The sequence below is a fragment of the Perca flavescens genome, chromosome 21, assembly GCF_004354835.1.
Source record: "Perca flavescens isolate YP-PL-M2 chromosome 21, PFLA_1.0, whole genome shotgun sequence".
Classification (NCBI taxonomy): Eukaryota; Metazoa; Chordata; class Actinopteri; order Perciformes; family Percidae; genus Perca; species Perca flavescens.
Genome location: NC_041351.1, coordinates 14,549,129 through 14,567,764, shown reverse-complemented (window position 1 = coordinate 14,567,764; position 18,636 = coordinate 14,549,129). Strand labels below are relative to the sequence as shown.

The 18,636-nt window shown below is 40.0% G+C and overlaps 1 protein-coding gene across 1 annotated transcript in view; it reads left to right on the top strand.

Annotated features, from left to right (window-relative positions):
- LOC114548571 (protocadherin-15-like) overlaps positions 1–18,636 on the top strand; it is a 142,330-nt gene that overhangs the window by 28,097 nt on the left and 95,597 nt on the right. The window contains 6 exon segments of the mRNA XM_028568558.1: positions 1,848–1,982; positions 5,930–6,079; positions 6,210–6,301; positions 7,000–7,101; positions 15,945–16,077; positions 16,224–16,303. Coding sequence (XP_028424359.1) covers positions 1,848–1,982; positions 5,930–6,079; positions 6,210–6,301; positions 7,000–7,101; positions 15,945–16,077; positions 16,224–16,303 — 692 coding nt within the window.

Sequence of the window (18,636 nt, the reverse complement as noted above, 5' to 3'; positions counted from 1 at the left end):
CATGTGGAAATTGACCATTTGCTCAACCACCAGTTATTGTATATATGCAGTTAACAGTGATAATGCTGACAGATTTAATCTTTAAATTTAATTTGGAATGATGTAGTCGAAAGCAGGCTTCTCATTTCTAGCCGGCGGCTTCGAGTTTGCCAGCTGAAATACCAACTGTGGCTGGTAGCGGAGCGTGCTCACATTTGCAGCTGAAGGTAGAGCAGACAAACATACTGCTTTATCTATTTCTCTGCTTTTGCCTATTTCATTTTTAGATTTTGGAAAGTGAAATAAATGAATAAATGATTAAAAAGACACAACCCTCCAAACTGTTTAGGTGTGGAGTATCTCTCACTAGTACACTTACTACAGCACCATGCTCACCACGGGGAGACAGACCTGCCATACCTTGTTAGGACTGCTAAGCCACAGTATAATTGTACAATTGCTGTTTTGGGGGAGGGGTTTACCTGACAATCATTTGTTACTTGTATACTGTGCTGATGTATCCTTATATTCTGGCACTTTGGAACTTCCTAACCCGTCGTAATTTAAACTGCAGGACTCAAGAGTGTAAACAGAAGGAAACAAGCCAATTATTTTCTCTAAACACAGTTAAATCACCATGTAAACAAAACCAGCAGCATGGTGACAGTGTTTACACAGGAAGTACTGTACAGAAATGAAGGATCGAGCAATTGAGGCGATCTATTCCAGCCCTTCTTTTTCTTCTACTGAATCTCTCTATTTTGTGCCTTGCTTGCAATGTGTGAAGTGCCCTATCTAACTTCCATGTGAATCTGGATAGTAAAACCATGTCCCTCTTAAATTGCCTCTCAGTGATAATGTAAGAATTTACAGTGCTGCTGCATTGTTATCGCCGATGCACTCCCAAGAGCTTAGTTTGTTTAAGATGTAGCATAGGCGTTTTGACAAAAACAAGCTTTGGTTCATTGCTTTCTAAAAGACTCCCACAGCAGGGAATAATGTGTGTGTCACTGTGTGTGTGTTTGTGTGTGTGTGTGTGTGTGTGTGTGTGTGTGTTACTGTGTGTATGATATATGTTGAGTTATTTTAAATATTGCTAACCCTGGTCTTTCCTCCAGCATTAAGTACCAACAATGATGATTAGTCCTAATTGCTTTTATGTGCCGTCCATCATTTTTATTTATGTGTGTGCATACGACGTGTGTGTGTGTGTGTGTGTGTGTGTGTGTGTGTGTGTGTGTGTTTATTTATGACTCAATATCCACACTGGCTACATCGACAATATTATCAGCCCCCCTTCCCTGCTGAGCCAGCCTTATCTGGAATGAAAGCTCTCACACACACACACACACACACATACACACACACATTCAGAGGAGGTGACTGTGTGGATAATGTCAGAGGAGGACTTGGATGAGGATTGCCTCTCCATCACTGAGTATAACACACACACACACACACACACACCTCGTAGGAGAATTGCTATGTCAAGAAAACCTTGGAGATGTTTTTCATTCACATTTTCCTGTCTAAGCACTTCTTTGCTCTGAGCTGTTATGTTTCTCCTCATTTATTCCAGTTTTCCTTCAATTTGTAAAATATATTAATTTGTAAGAGAGAGACAGATATAATTATTGCCTTCTCACTTTTGTTATCTGCTCTTTTGATTATTCACTGTATGTGCATCAAGTCTCTGCCATCATTCCATTGCTGTGGGTGTGCTGGGTAGCTCTCACATGTAAATGTGTACCAGCTTTATGTGTGCTCCGCTACCAATATGGCGGACATCGAACAGTATCTCCCTAGGTTATAAAAGAAAACTGACTGAAATGTCTTCTCCCCTAAACATCTTTCTTTCTCTCCAACAGACCAGGGACCCTCAGCTCCAGTTCTCATCGGACAGCTATTCTAATGTTTTCTCTGTGTCTGCTACTGGAATCAGAAGATATCTCACCCTGGTGCAGCCACTGGATAGGGAGACACAAGACTCCTATACATTCACGGTACTATAGAGCCTTTGCATTTGTGTGCATTATATACAATATGTAAGAGAGAGAGAGAGAGAGAGAGATGTCTGAATGCATTTGAGTAACTCCAACCTCAAATCAGACACCCTTGATAAAACCGTAGTGGCCTTCTTGAAAAAAGAATCTTATCTAGTGAAGGGGTGCAAACGGGAGACAAAATAAGAGAAGAGGAGTGAGAAATGAAAAACAAGCCCAGAGGAAAAGAAGACAACAGAAGGAGAGGGGGGTAGATGGCTAGGAAAGAGAAGATGAATGTATATGCACCTGTAGCTCAATGAAGTCAGGAATATTTTAACCCTAATTTTACCAGTAGGGAAGGGAGAAGCGAGAAAAAGTGAAGGGGAGAGAAAATGCAAGAGATGGCTGCGCAGGTGAACGAGAGATTAGTATTAAGAGAGCAGGTTACTGAGAGAATGAACAAGGGCCATGGGGAGGGGAAACCAGAAGCACAAATAATGAAAGATATAGAAGAAAAGAAGCAAAGATAGGAAGATTAGTGCATTACAATCTTTCATAGACATATACCTCTACCAATGTTTAAATATGGATTTGTTTCATATTGTAACACTGCTCCTACAAATTTGTTGAGCATGACTAGCAATAACTGGTTAGTGCAGAAATAGATGTAGAAAACAAGGCTTGTTACAGTGATTGCTGCCCCTCTGTGTTTACCTCTTTCCGTCAGTTTCCCTGTTTCTGTCCGCCCCTTGTCTTCATTATGGTTGTGTTCTGCTGGTCCACTTTGCACTTTTATCCCTCCTTTCTTCTGCTGTTCCTCTCCCTCTCAATCTGCCATTCTCCCTCTCTTATTCTTATTTCAGTGCAATCTAACACAGAGTATCTGAAGTAATGGAAAGACATTTACTTTAAAGGTGCAATATGTAATATTGTATGTAATACTGGCAGCTAGCGGTTAAAATAGTTACTGCACTACCAATTCAAAATACTGGAGAGTCGTCTCCCCCGCCCCCTCCTGCCCAGACTCGAAGTTCACGGGGGTTGCCAGGCTGAGACCGCAGCATTCACAACAATGTAGCTGGACGCTTTTCTCACATAGCCAGACATTACTCCACAGCACAGCGGAGTAGCTAACGTTAGATGCTAGTCTCACGAAGTCAGACATTACTCCACAGCACAGCCGAGTAGCTAACGTTAGATGCTGGCTATTATTGACAGTCATAAAAGCCCGTGCTCACGTGGAGCTCTGTAACCAACTAACAGACACACTTTTCTGGCTTAAAATTACAGTATGAACCGCTAAAAACACAACAACCTCACTGTCCTCTCCACACGCCAGTCAGGCACACTTCCTCAGCTTAGAATTACAATACGAAACGCTAAAAATACCACTACCTTGCCGACGGAACACACTTCATTGGCTTAGAATTACGGCAACAATCGCTAAACACACTGCAAACTCATAGTCTCCTCTTCCCGATTTACAGCCCCCCTCTCGTGGCTTAAAATAACTCACCGTTGTCGGCTCCAGCCGCTGAACTACACATTGTAAACAGCCATGGGCTGCTTGCCTGGTCCTCCCGGTAACGTTAACAGTTAGCATGGCGGCGTTAGCCAGGACCAGTCGGGATCACTTTACTGGCTATGTCTCAATTGTTTTTGCGAGTAACCAACTCGGTTACTCTAGCTATATAATTCAATGTGAGTACACAAATGTTGAAATGACAAAAAATGCCCATCCCTATGCTTACCGGTTCAGGAGAAAATAAGCCAACTCTGCGTCCTTTTGGGCTCTAAGCTGTCTCCATCTTTCAAATACATCTCCAATATTTACCAGGGGGTTGTTACGTCTCTGGTCACGCAACTGTTACTGTTACTGAAACATGCTGTTTTCATTTTTTTATGTCATGTAGAATCTATCTCCGTTGATCCTGTTCGTTTGTTTGCTGCTTTCATGGCTGTACTAACATTACAGCTGTAGCGCGCTGAGTTTACGTTTTTACACGTATATCTGGCAACCCGGCCTGCCTGTCAAACTGGGCCGTTGATAACAACACACAGATCAAAACATAAACATAAATTCCGTCACGGAATGTAAATTTCAAAAAGAAAAAATACTGAAATTAGCATTGCTGTCAGAAAAGATAGTATTTCAGTTTAACATGTTTCCTTAATATCTGATGAGGCATTGGTGTCATTTTTTGATTTATTACAGTACAAATATTACATATTGGACCTTTAAGTAACTGTACAGGTTTGAGATACTTGAGTATTTCCAGTTCCTGCTACTTTTATACTTCTTCTGTACTTCACTACACATCAGAATCCAGGGTGGGGGGCTGGGAATTCAAAAGCTACCTGGCAGTATATAAAGTAATTAAAAATAGCCCTACTTTTACCAGCTGCATCATTAACAGTGGTACATTATTTTGTACTGTACGTATAACTGAACATTTCTACACTGTGGTATTGCTACTTTTACTCCCACAACTCTCTTAGTGTGCCTTGCCATTGGATGTACTGTACAGCAGTCTGTTATCTGTAAGATTCCGTCTGGTGATGCTGGCAGTGTGTGTGCACGTGTGGTGGGAGTGCAGCATAATGTATGGGTTAATGCGTTCTTGTGTGTGTTTGCAGCGATTTGGAAGTGAAAGATAGGAAAAGCAGAAGGCCTGGTGTATTGATTGAAAAGCAGAGGTGTACAGTAATCATCATGAAAGCCTTGCAGGAGAAATTAAACTTGAGGAGGAGAGTGAGCGAGCTATGAGACATGGAGGATGATATTCATTTAAAGGAGTCAATCAGCTTCTTGGCAGATGAGATTGCGGAGAAGATTGGTATCAGCGAAGAAGCTTCTGTCGCTTCTGTTGATATGCACTTTGATATCATCATGGACATTTCAATTGGATTCATTTCATTTGTTCTTAGCATACAAGTGCATTTAAATGTTTGTGTGCTGAATAATGAACAGAGGAGACCATCACGGCGAAAGACCTGCTTATTTTGTCTGAATACAGCATAGAAAATGTGCTTAGAAATATAGGAAATATTTGATAGGCTAGAACAACATTGTTTTCATTTTAAACAAATTGTATATCCGTGTACAACACACATTTTCCCTAGGCTCAGTCTGCCACTTGTTTCAAAAATAATTCCTGTGCTGGATCCATGGTATCAGAATTTTGGATAGACATCATGGAAAAATAAATTGGTCATGTGACAAGGGCTGGGAAGATTGGCAGAACAGGCAGTCAAGTGGCATTACTCTGATCCAAAGGAAATCACAATTGCCAGATTGACAGCACTCTAGCCCAATGGTGTGTGTGTGTGTGTGTGTGTGTGTGTGTGTGTGTGTGTGTGTATGTACTGTACATTGTTATTAAAACAGTGCCCATTGTCACTGTAAATCAGGGGTGGGGCTAGAAGGGGGGCATGGGGGGCATGGGGGGCATGGCAATGGGCACTGTTTTAATAACAATGTACAGTACATTGGCATAATGATTAATTGGACACTAAATGTTTGTTCATGGCTCTTTTTGTGTCTCATACATATTCTAAGCAGACTTTATATTTCTTAAAGGCAGTGGGGAACAGCAGTCATTGAGAGGAAATTGTTAAGGTGAATTGAAATATCAAGGAGAGACAGCTGGGACAGATTTGTTCACAAGTTTCAAGAGTTTTCAGTTGCACCCCCAAACACATATAAATAAACCCAAAACAGGGATTTAGATTGAAAAAACACAGAACACATCTAGCTCAAAAGAAACAAGGAAACAAACAGACACTATCAAGATGTCAAGGACATATTGAGTACACAGTCCACCCACCTCAGGATTCTCAAAAGGTAGCTTTTTGTAGCTCGAGTGTAACATTTTCTCAAAGAAGGAACATTTTATTTCTTTGCTCTAGTCAAGAAAAATACAGTGTACATTGTTCTTTTGTTCTCTCTCTCTGTGTCTCTCCAGCTTTTGGCATCAGACGGCGTCCAGCAAAGCATTCCGGTTACAGTGACGATAACTGTGTTGGATGCAAACGACAACACTCCGACTTTTGCGAACGCATCTTATAATGTCAACCTGTTTACTGACATGATGCCTGGAGAAACTGTGTTACAGGTGCGCACTGTCAAACACACACTATGTATTAATTACGGTTCTGACTTGTGGTACGTGTGTAGTATTTGCAACATACTTTATTAAATGCTTTTTATGGATGGTGAGCGTTTGTTTTTGTATCTCTTCCCAGCTGGCAGCAGTCGACTCTGATGCAGGTCCCAATGGTCAAGTCACCTATCGGGTCTTAGCTGGCCACCAGGGACATTTTCTTATTGGCAACAGGTAAATATATCACCTGCATTGTGATATTATTTAGATTTTTATTTGAATGTGAAAGGAATAGTTTTACATTTTGAGAAATTAGATTTGTTTTTTGCAGAGTTAGATGAGAAGATTGATACCACTCTCATGTCCAGTAGTGGAAGAAGTATGCAGATCCTTTACTTTAGTTAAAGTACTAATACCACACTGTAAAAAATACTCTGTTACGAGTAAAAGTCCTGCATTGAAAATGTGACTTAAGAAAAAGTCTGTAAGTATCATCAGGAAAATGTACTTAAAGTATTAAAAGTGTACTCAATGCAGAAAAATCCTCACATTTTAGAAACTGGAAACGATCCAAACAGTTCTCAATCAACTAAGTGTTTAATTGTGTAGTTTAATTTATAATAAATAATCATATTTTATTTATATTTTATCTTAATTTGTAAAGTAACTAGTAACTAAAACTGTCAGATTAATGTAGTGGAGTAAAAAGTACATTATTTCTCTCTGAAATGTAGTGGAATACAAATAGAAAGTGGCATGAAAAGAAAAGACTCAAGTAAGGTACAAGTACCTCACATTTTTACTTAAGTAAAGTACTTGAGTAAATGTACTTAGTTACATTCCACCTCTGCTCATGCCTGTACGCTAAATATGAAGCTAGTGTTTTTAATCATCTAATACTAATGTAATTAATTGATGAACTGTTTTCACAGCACTGGGGTCGTTACCGTGGCACCAGGTGTTGAGCTCACTGTTGGGCGGAGCTACGCTTTGACTGTAGAAGCCATGGACAACGGGCCTGTACCTCAGAGAAGGTAAGGACTTCTCTCTGTCTGCTTCATCCGTCTTTCCCTCGTGTTTGGAGCTGATTTCCAGAGCTTTCACACTCATTGTCAGACACTCTCCAACTTTCCCTGCCATTTTCTTACTTCGGTTCACCCTTTTCAGGTGAGACTTTCATTTTTAGAAATGTATTAGTATAGTACTTTTTCCACACAGAACCTGCCTGTTTTGGGAAGACAAATTTAATGAACCAATTTTGTGTAAAGATTACTTTAAAACAATCTATAGAACTACAATTGATTCATATTCCAGAATATTTCAACTTAAAATCTTTTATAAAATTATTGCAACAAAAAAGTCTCTGGTTAAATGGCAGATAGAAAAAGACCCTTGTTGCAGGTTCTGTGGGGATGAGGAGGAAGACCTGATGCATTTGTTTTATTTTTGCCCGCATGTTGTTAAACTTTGGGCCAATATACAGATATGGTTAAAGTCTATGGATATTGTTTTGCGAATCACACAGAATATTTTGTTATGTGTATATGAGGGTAAATGCAAACACTTTTTGAATATGATTATTTTGATAGGTAAAATGTTTATTTTTAAAGCTAAAACTATATCAAATTCATGTATAAAACACTTTAAGAATAGAGTTTATCATCAGCATATGCTGGAAACAATTATAGCAACAAATAACAGAATAATTGAGCATGAAAAGAAATGGAATATTTGTTTACTTGAATTAGAGGATTGATTTATGTTAAGTTTTTATTTTCTTTGTTATTAATTTTGTTTGCTTGGTGCTTCTTTTTATTTATATTTTTTTTTTTTGTTAAAACTATGAATGTGGAGTTGATTGTGGTGATGATTGTGGTATGAATGCATGGGGGAGTGGTAGGGGTGGGTGGGGGGTTTGAAGTTTGTTTTGGTCTTTGTAATTCTTAATTTGTTCTACGTATTAGATTCTAAATAAAATATAAAAAAAAAAATATATATAAAATATATATTGGAAAATTGCAAGGAGTCCAAAAGAGGGAAATTGATAGTATAAGTGTGAGAAGGAAAGGGAGAAGAGTAACACAGATCGAGAGGTAATGAAAGGGTGACTCACTACTAGTTACCCTCTTCTTGAGAAACGGAAAGAAAATTATACACTGCATTTCAGAAAAGGGATGATTTCAGCAAATGCTGGCACACATGGCATCTAGAATAAATGCCACAGCCTGTAAAAGAAACTAAATGTAATACACTGTGGCCCTGTCGCATTCTTAAGGATAAGGACCGACTTGATAAAGTGACATTTTTTGTTCTTCCCTGCCTCCTGTTTCCCATCTCCTGCCCCTCATCTCTCCTTCATGGATTAAATCAATAAGGAGCAATAACTTTCAGCAAACACACAGATTCTGGCTATTCCCCACCTTGGGTTATTTCATGGAAAATGCGGCTGCTCCCAATATTACTCTGTGTGTATTGATTAGGTAGCTAAACTCTGGCAGAAAACTGTTAAATTGTGAAATTTTAGTTTTAGCAATTACCATGCAGTACCTCCGAAGAGAAGCAAATCAAGCCATCGAACAGTTCACCCACTGGAAAATGGTCAATCTACACTACTCTATAGATTGATGTAGCAGCTACAGTGGAAGAGAGTTTTCACAGCACCATGCCTCAACGTGACTCAAGAAACATCAGAGGACAGGGCCATGTGCTTTTGCAGGTTGCAGAAAAAAAGGAGCTAACGCCATTTGATGCCCATTGTCCCTCCTTTTCATTTTCTTGTCTTCTTGCATATCATCTAACGGAAACACCATAAGGAAAACTATGAGAAATTATCATTAGTGAAAACAAAAGCCAGACAAACTGAGCTCCTGCGCCAGCGTGAGCAACAGCCTGTGGTTTGTTGATACTCACAGCACACTTGGGTGTAGCTCTTTGTGTTTTGCACTCTGGAATGTCTCAACAAAAGGATAAATTAAGTATGTGGTGTCCTTGCAGACAGGATAAACACTCCAAGTCTCTGCGTTTTAAATAAGATGCACAGAACAAAAGAAACACTTGGTTATTGAATAAAGATTTGTTTTTTGCCGCTGATTGCTCGTTAGGTAGGCCCATGTGAAAGGCAGTTAGTTCAATAGGTTCATGTAGGCTCAGCAGGTCAATTGAGAATATCCGGGAAGTCACTGAATACTCAGATGTTTAATTTGATCTGGAGACTGTTCAATACTTTCTTTTTTAATTTTCACCATTGCTTACCTATATCTGTAATAAAATGATAAAATATAACGATTTAGTTGTCACAACTTCAATGAATTTCTCTCTCCAAGAATGTTTGTCATCGAATTGTCTCCCCAGCTGGCCCCAGCTATGTAGTTGCCAAATCAATACAAAATGTGAGCCACTGCAGATTGAGGTGGTTCCAGTGATTGGCTCACAGATTGTCCCCAAATTTCCCCAGACCCCCTGTTTATCTCAGCTGAAAACATAACCGGCATAACAAATCAATATCCATCTCTGCTACCTGATTTGTTAAAACTACGGGTCAGGACCCAAAATGAGCCGTGTGTCCCAAGACATGAGTGGCATGAGCATTTCTATAATGACTTTGGATCTCAGCTTGTCAGTATTACATCTCATGTTAGGGGGCTGGAACTGTTGAAGAACCCTTGAGATACATGGTATAGAATTGCTTTTGCATGGCCTAGATAGATGCACCCTAGAATACTGAAAACCGCTTATGCTCCGGGGTCTCATTTATACTTTCATCAAACAGTAGGGTTAGGAGAGAACAGATCAGACAGGATAAGATGTTAGATAAATAGCTAGATAGAGAGCTAGATAAAGAAGTTATTTTGCACAAAAGGCATATAGTAAAATATAGAAGTGGTATAAAGTAATTTATTTGCAAGTCGCAAGCAGTGTTGGGGAAGTTCCTTCAATTACTCAATAAATATTACTCATATGACTTTTTTTTTCTTTTGTTACTTGGCCCAGCTCTGTCAAATGTGCCTTTAAACAACTCCAAATCCTGCACACCCACAGGACATCTGTGTTAAAGGTCCCATGGCATGAAAATGTTACTTTGAGGTTTTTTAACATTAAATGCGTTCCCCAAGCCTGCCTATGGTCCCCCAGTGGCTAGAAATGGTGATAGGTATAAACCGAGCCCTGGGTATCCTGCTCTGCCTTTGAGAAAATGAAAGCTCAGATGGGCCGATCTGGAATCTTGCTCCTTATGAGGTCATAAGGAGCAAGGTTACCTCCCCTTTCTCTGCTTGGCCCACCCAGAGAATTTGGCCCAACCATGAGAGAGAGAGACATCATGGCTTTCAAACGAGCAAAGGTCAAGGCCACACCCCCACCCTCCACCTTGCCCCCCCCCCTCTCTCCTCCTCAATAGCTACAGACACAGAAAAGGCACATCCTAATGAAAGCTCATTGTAGGACTGGCTCTAGTGGCTGTAATTCTGCACCATGGCTGAATTTCGGGAAAGAGACTTCTGATACAGAATTCTCAGTGTTTACATACCTCCAACCCTAAAAGTGATTCCTGATTGTCCACTCCCTACTAGTGGCCAATGTTGGCAAGCTAGCTAAGAAGACTTCTCCTCCTCCATTGGAAGTGGCTGATTGCGCCCCCATACCCCCAGGCGTGAGCCGTACCACTCCACTATATCCACTAAATGCAGAGTAAAATCCTCCATTGAACTCCCGTTAAGACAGCGAACAAACTAGATTTGTAACTTTATTATTTATTTCAAATTGGACTCTTGCACTAAAAAAAAAAAAAACAGAGTGAACAGCACTTCTGCATTCGCTTTGCGGGTCTCTACCGGCTATAACTGTACTATGCAAGTTTGCCAGATCTGTAGTTTGAGTAAGACATAATGGGACAATTCCAGTTCCAACCTGTAGGGGGACCAAAGCGGGAAAAGTTCTCTAGTGTTGCTTTAATCACAAGCTTGGCACTGAAGCCCCAAGTCAACACCAAGTCATACAGCTTTAGTCCCAAATAAATCATTACATGTACAGTACTTGACCAAATGTGATGCAAAATGTATGTCAACAGATTAATAGCAGTGTTAGTAATATTATAAATAGTAGTAGTAATAGTGCCACTTCTACTATTCAGAGAGACCATTACAATCAATGGTTTTATTAACAGCAGAAACATTAGGCTTTGGCCTGCCAACCACTCAGTTAATTTACTGTGCATTTGATGTGCAAGTCTGTTTGGTTTATGTGGTTTCTCTTTGTGTGTGTACTGTACAAGTAGGAAGAGTTATATTTAACCATGGCTTATGAAGTTGATTGTCAATATTAAATAAGTTTTAGAAGAAGGAATTGCGTCTATTGATAGACAGAGTTTTAGGATGGAAAAATAGGCCCCAACTAGCAGCTACAGTAGAAACCACGACTGAGTCCCAGTCCCTCAATCGGTTTTCATCAATAATGCCATGTGAATTGTTTCAATAAAACACTGGCTTTCACTCTCTCTGGCAGCTTGCATTTTTTCCGGCTTTTACTCTATTTATTTATTTATTGTTGTGAATATAAACAGATTTTGTGGGCTATTGTTTAGAACCAAGGTTCTTTGGCTTTTTCAGTCGATTATTCAGTTTGAGTGGAGTTAATCTCTCCCTTCTCTCCCTGCTGAAACTCTGCACTCTCGCCAAGTAGAAACACAAACTAAATCCTTGCAGATTCTTACCCTGAAATTTAGGTTGATTAAAACCAAACATTACTCACGTCATGTGGGGGCAAAACTGAAAATGGGAATAATTGGGCTTTTTACCAACCCGTTAATTAAAGATGCAGTAAGACTTATAAAACTAACTTTCTGTCATATTTGCTAAAACTGACCCTATGTTCCAGTAGAACTACATGAAGCAGGTAATAAAAAAAAAAACAATCCGGCTCCTCTGGCACCACCTACAGCCTGTGGTGCGATTTGCAAAAATCCACCGCTCCCTGTTCAGATGCACCAGTCAGGGCCGGGGGTGTCTCACTGCTCATGCACACGGGTTCATTCTCCCTTGTGGGGGGAGGGGCTGAGGAGACTGTTTGGGCTTTAGCAGAAAGGGGGAGGGACTGAGAAGTTGTCGATGTTCAAAAGTCCTGGATCTTCACAATCCTACCTACAGCACCTTTAAGAAGTGTTAGTAATGACCAATTTGACAAAAGTTACGATTGGAATTGTACTATCAAGGTAGAAGAGTGGTAAACTATTTCTTCCTAATATGACATTTTCAGCCAGATTATGTTCTGCGAGCCACTGTTATTTTCATGTGAGCCAGCATCAGGCCTCAACTCTTCCTTTGAAAAGGCAGGAGGGAAATAATTCAATATATTTAAACCTGTAAACCTCACTGACCCGCTGGTGCGCCAGTCAATGCAAACTCATGCTGTGCAGCCAAACACTGTCCAAACTCAAATGATTATTTTAGATTCAAGTGGTGATCCTCAAATGTTCTAAGTAAAAATGGCTAAATAAGTCTAGACTATTCCCATGTGATGGCTGTTAATGCCTCTAAAAAACACCTTAAACATTTAACTCAATAAACAGCTTTTATAAAGAGTTTGAAAGCTGATCATCTATAGACAGTGTGTTGCACACTGATACAGTGTTGAATATGACTATTCGTATGACTTTAAAGCTACTTGATGAAAAGGTGGCAACTGTATGTAATGGGGTTTTTGATATAATAATACGAATATTAAATATACTATATTGTAGTTTTGTTCTTTACCTCTGTGGAAAGGTTAAAAATATATTTTTCTTTTAGATATGAGACTTATCTTAATAGGTCTGGGGGTACAGCTGCTCAATGAATTTATTTGTATATATTTTTATTTTGTTCGCTTTCTTTTGATTAATGCAAATTTTCAGTGGTGTAATATACAACAAGGAAAAAAATTTCCCACAAAGTATCCAGTACTATTGTCTACACAAAGTCGTGCTCCCTGCCAATGGAGCGTTTTATTTTGAAGTCATTATTCAGAGTCCCAGCTCTCTTGCATCTTGTTCCTTTGGGAAGGTGGTGTTAAGGATCAAAATACATGACTGAATTATCTCAAATAAATGGTATATTAGATGCCAACTCTGTTTCCAGTTGGGTCTTATTCGAATTTGCAGTTAGTACATTGTTATATCCCAATTATGTAATGCAGTCAGTTTGCCATAGGGCTGTAGTCCTCTACACAAGTCAATTTGAGCCAGGTAATTGAATATATTAATAAAGAAAAACTGACACAAGGACATAAGCTATTTACAGTACAGCGCTGGAAATAAACAGCTCTGTCAATTGTAGGTCATTATGGTGACATGCTGTTTTTGGAATAAGTGTTAAGCTGATTAAAAAATGTCAGGGAATACAGCTTATTGAACAGACAAAGCTATTTATCAGAGTGGAAGTAAACACTGTGTAATTAAGACTTCATAGTTAAAATATATTTTGTCTTGGTGTCATCCCCTCCTTAATTAGAAACTCAATGTAACTGCCTTTTTTTCTTTCCCTTAATTTACCTTTAAGGCTATTTTTTTTTACAAAACCTTTATTTTTGTAATTCCCTCTTGAAACATTTTAATCAAGTGTCCTTACCTGTTAAGGCATTTCTGAATCCACTTCTCATCCACAGTTGATTTTGTTATCCTTGTTCTACAACTTTACTTAATAGTCATCTCTATAATCACTGCATTCATTCTTAAATTCACTTCTGGACATCTGTACAAACCCCTTTATATTATTAATTCTAATATGATTAGGACTGGGTATCTTTCAAACATTTTCAATACCGATATTGGTACCGTTACTTCAATATCTGATACCAATTTTATAAAATCTGTTTTAAGTGAGCCCCGTCTCTGTGTGTAAACGTAGTTTTTCCTGCATGCCTCTACGACTTGTAACGTTAGACAGCCAATCACAAGCATTATTAGATCTTTGTACAAGCATGATGCATGCTTATTGGCTCACTGACACTGATGACATGCAGATTATGCAAAATAATATGATCCGTTTTATACTGTCTAAACCTTCTAGGTATCATGTGGGAAGAAATGAGTTTAAGAGGGTTGAGTTCCTGCCTGTTAAGCTTAGAGTTGAACAACTTAAACTGAATCATATGTACAGTATTATTAATGGTGTAGCCCCAAAGTATTTGGGATTTCAGATTTTAATGGTACATACTCAACATGCCCATGAGACTAGGGCCAGTGTCCGTTCATGTAAGGTGCCATGTGTGAATAGTGAAGCCAGAAAATCCTTTTTTTATACAGGAATTATTTTATGGAATAGTCTTCCACTTCATATTAAAATGGCAGTAACGAAAAGGGATTTTAGACATAAAGTTAGGGCCTACTTATGGAATAAAATAGATAATTAGGGGAAATATAATCTAGATTGGGGACAGAGAAATTTATTGTTTGGTAGGTCATGGTGATTTAGCTGGTTTTTGATGTGTAGTTTTATTTTTTATTGTTTTAATCTTAGGACTGTATGTGTTTGCATGTGTTGTATGTCCTGTTCTCTTACATTAGGGACCATGTTGGAAAAAAGTGTTTTTCACTTTTACATGTTATCCCTTGGATCCCCCTTTGTTGTCTTTCTATATCCATAAATAAACCAAACCAAACCAAAGACACCTATGCCTTAGGTATTGAAAAAACATGTTTTACTCAATACTATTGAAGCTTGGTACCCAGCCTAAATATGATATTACAGGTTTATGTGTTCTAGTGCAGGGCTCATCTATAAATAACGGATGGGATTGTAAAGGAATAATACTGCCCTAACAAGATAGTACCACTCTATGGACCTTTTTCACAGCAGACATTTTGACTTAGTCATAGTAGGAAAAGCACAGCTGAAATTCATAACCTTAACAATGGCTCAATTCCATCAAGTGTCCCAGTAAGCTATTTCAGTGAGTCAGCATGCACAATACCGGGGCCTCTCCTAAGTGGAATGCAGCCATCATTAATGGTTTTGAATACACCTGTGCTTTTCCTACTATGACATGTCAACATGTCTGCCGTGAAAAAGGTCTATTTATTAAAATGAATTACTATAAAGATTAAAGGTGCTGTAGGTAGGATTGTGAAGATCCAGGACTTAGCCAAATAATTTGAACATCAACAACTTCTCAGTCCCTCCCCCCCCTTTCTGCTAAAGCCCAAACAGTCTCCTAAGCCCCTCCCCCCACGAGGGAGAATGAATGTGTGTGCAGAGCAGTGATTGACACGCAGTTAGACACCCTCCCCCTCCGGCCATGATTGGAGCATCTGAACAGGGAGCGGGATGGATGTTTTATTTTTTAATTACCAGCTTTATATAGTTCTACTGGAACATAGGGTCAGTTTCAGCAAATATGACAGAAAGTTAGTTTTCTAAGTCTTACTTACTGCATCTTTAAGGTTTTTGTCTCAGCAAAACAGCACTAGCCTCTACATGAATAAATCATTAAAACATCAGGATAGGTTTGTCAAAATGCACCATAGAAAACGTTAAGCCCTGCAAAAAGACGTTTGTAAAAGCCCAGCAGTCGAGCACTGTCTAGTCTCTTTGCAACTCACACTGTTGTTGGCTTCACTCTCCTATCGATTAGTTAAACACAGCATGAAGTGCAAAGAAACAAACACAGGCCAGCCGCTCTTAAATTAATTAATAGACCATTCACCCTCCTGACACTGCGCTTTTACCCACTATCCTCTTGTGGTGCCCTCCAGCTCTTCTCTTCCTTCTTCTCTTCTCTCATCCCTCTCCGACATGACACATTATCTGCTTCTCTCTTACAGGCTGTTTCTCTATCTGTCTTTGTAATCTCTCTCTCTGTCCTGTCCGCCTTACCCTATTCTCTCCTTCTCATTCTCTCTCCTTAGGTCATCCATTACTACGGTATATATTGAAGTTTTGCCCCCAAACAACCAGAGCCCTCCACGGTTCCCGCGGCAACAATACAGCCTGGAGATCAGTGAAGCTATGAGAACTGGAGCTACACTGCTTAATCTGCAGGTACACTCAGACTCTATATACCACAGGTTGTTACCTCCACAGCTCCTTACATATGAACTCAATAGCTACCCCCTTATCCACATAACCCATGTTCAATTATGTTCATTTAAATTGATTTTAAACTGGATGTTTTTGCACTTTTTAAGGCAGTGGATCGGGAGAGGGACCCCATCACCTACAAAATCCACAGCGGAGACCTTCATGGACATTTTGCACTACAGCAGGAGTAAGCACACACACACACACACACACACACACACACACACACACACACACACACACACACACACACACACACACCATTATGTTTGATCAAAACTGGAGCTTGTTGAAGTTAGTATCTTCAGAAACTAAAGCATTACCCTTTTTCTTTTTTGGGCATCTTAGTATGTGCATACTGTACAACCATGGCAATACACAAGTATGTAGTAAAAGTCTGTGTCTGCATGCGTTGAAAGCAGATTAAATGATATCATTCAGGGCTCGGGCTCTGCCGAGGGCTTCACATTAACACACCAATACACACACACACACACACGTACTGACTCTGAGGGCTTTTGTTGTATTTATTCATTTAGTGGTCATTAGGGCCAGAGCGCCGACAGCGGCAAAGGCCCTATTGAAACTGAAGGAATTATTGTTTCTTTCTATTATTATTATTTTCCCGTCAAATGAATTGGCTTTTTAAGGGGCTTAATATATTCAAAAACTCACCAAATTTGGCTGTCGCATCAAGTCTGGTGAAAATTTACGTATTTTAAGGGTTTCGGGAATAGGCGCACAAAAATGTCTCGCTAGAACCCCCTAGAAAGTTACGAAAATTGAGCCCCTGCAGTGCGTTTAACGAAGACTCACGAAACTTGGTACACATATGTAACATGTCAAGATGTACAACAAACTTCATTAGAGCCATACCCTAAACCCAACAGGAAGTCCGCCATTTTGAATTAAATGTTCGAAATTAGTGCGATTTTGGCCATTTCCACATGTCGTACTTTAACGAACTCCTCCTAGAGATTTCATCCGATCAACTTCAAACTTGGTCTGTGCCATCTTAAGATGTTAAAGATGAAAAGTTGTTAAAAGAAAAACTTTTCGTCATAGGGCGTGGCCGTGGCGGGGCTGCCATTTTGTACGTTTCGCCACCGAAACAAGAAGTGGGTGTAACTCGAGTGTACGTTGTCCGATTACCTCGAAACTTTTCAGGATTCATAAGAGTCCAACCCTGAGGACAAATATAGGCCGATATTAACTTAAAGTCATAGCTCCCCCTAGTGGCAAGAGGAAGTAGGCCTAAAAGTCAAGGTGCTATACTTTAACGAACTCCTCCTAGAGATTTCATCCGATGGACTTCAAACTTGGTCTGTACCATCCCAACACCTTAACGATGAAAAGTTATTAAAAGAAAAACTTTTCGTCAGACGGTGTGGGCGTGGCGTGGCGGCCATTTTGAGGGTTTAGCGATGAACAAAGAAGTTGTTGTAACTTGAGTGTACGTTATCTGCCCGAAATTTCTCACAATTGACAAGGGTCCAGGCCTGAGGACACCTACAGGCCAAAATTGACTTTTGGTCATAGCGCCCCCCGCTGGCATCAGGAAATGTGCCTTATATGACAAACATCATCCGATTTACATGAAACTCAGAATGTGTGGACTACCTGTGATACTGAGCCGCCCCCTATACTTTAAACACGCCCACTTACTCAGGCCCCGCCCCCATTCATAACATTTGAACCGTTTAAGGTAGAGTCTTGTGTGAGGTGTCATTGAACTCAGCAGAGAGTTCCTTCTTCATTGGTGATGGTTTGGCCCGCCCCCTAAGCTTTAGCCACGCCCCCTTTTATAACTAATGACCCGTTTGATGCAGACCCTTTTGTGAGGTATCAATGAACTCAGCAGAGAGTTCCCTCTTCATTGGTGATGGTTTGGCCCACCCCCTCTGCTTAAGCCACCCCCCCCCCTTTTCATAAAACCTTACCCATCTAAGGTAGAGTCTTGTGTGAGGTATAATTGAACTCAGCAGAGAGTTCCTTTTTAATTGGTGATGGTTTGACCCGCCCCCCTATGGTATAACTTTTGACCCGTTTAAGGTAGTCTTATGTGAGTTATCATTGAACTCAGCACAGACTTCCTTTTTAATTGGTGTTGGTTTGACCCGCCACGTACGCTTTTGCCACGCCCCTTTTCACAGCTAATGAACCGTATAACGTAGAGACTTGTGTGAGCTATCGTTGAACTCGGCAGGGAGTTCCCTTTTCATTGTTGACGATTTGCGGCGTCTGAGTGCTGCGCGAATGCACGGTCGCAAGGAGCAACGTCCGCCGGTAACCCCGACACACACAGAGGCGCGAGGGCCCGTCCATCGCTGCTCGCAGCTTTAATTAAAAATGCATTTCTTATGCTGGAGAAAGATCCTATCTACATTTCTAGAGGGAGGAGGCAAGAGAGAAACAAAGGAGAGTATGGTGAAAGACTGCAAAAGAAAGGGCAGAATTATAAGGATGGAAGGATAGATAGAAAAGAGAGAGAGTAAGAGATAAGAGAGGAGGGCAGGGACG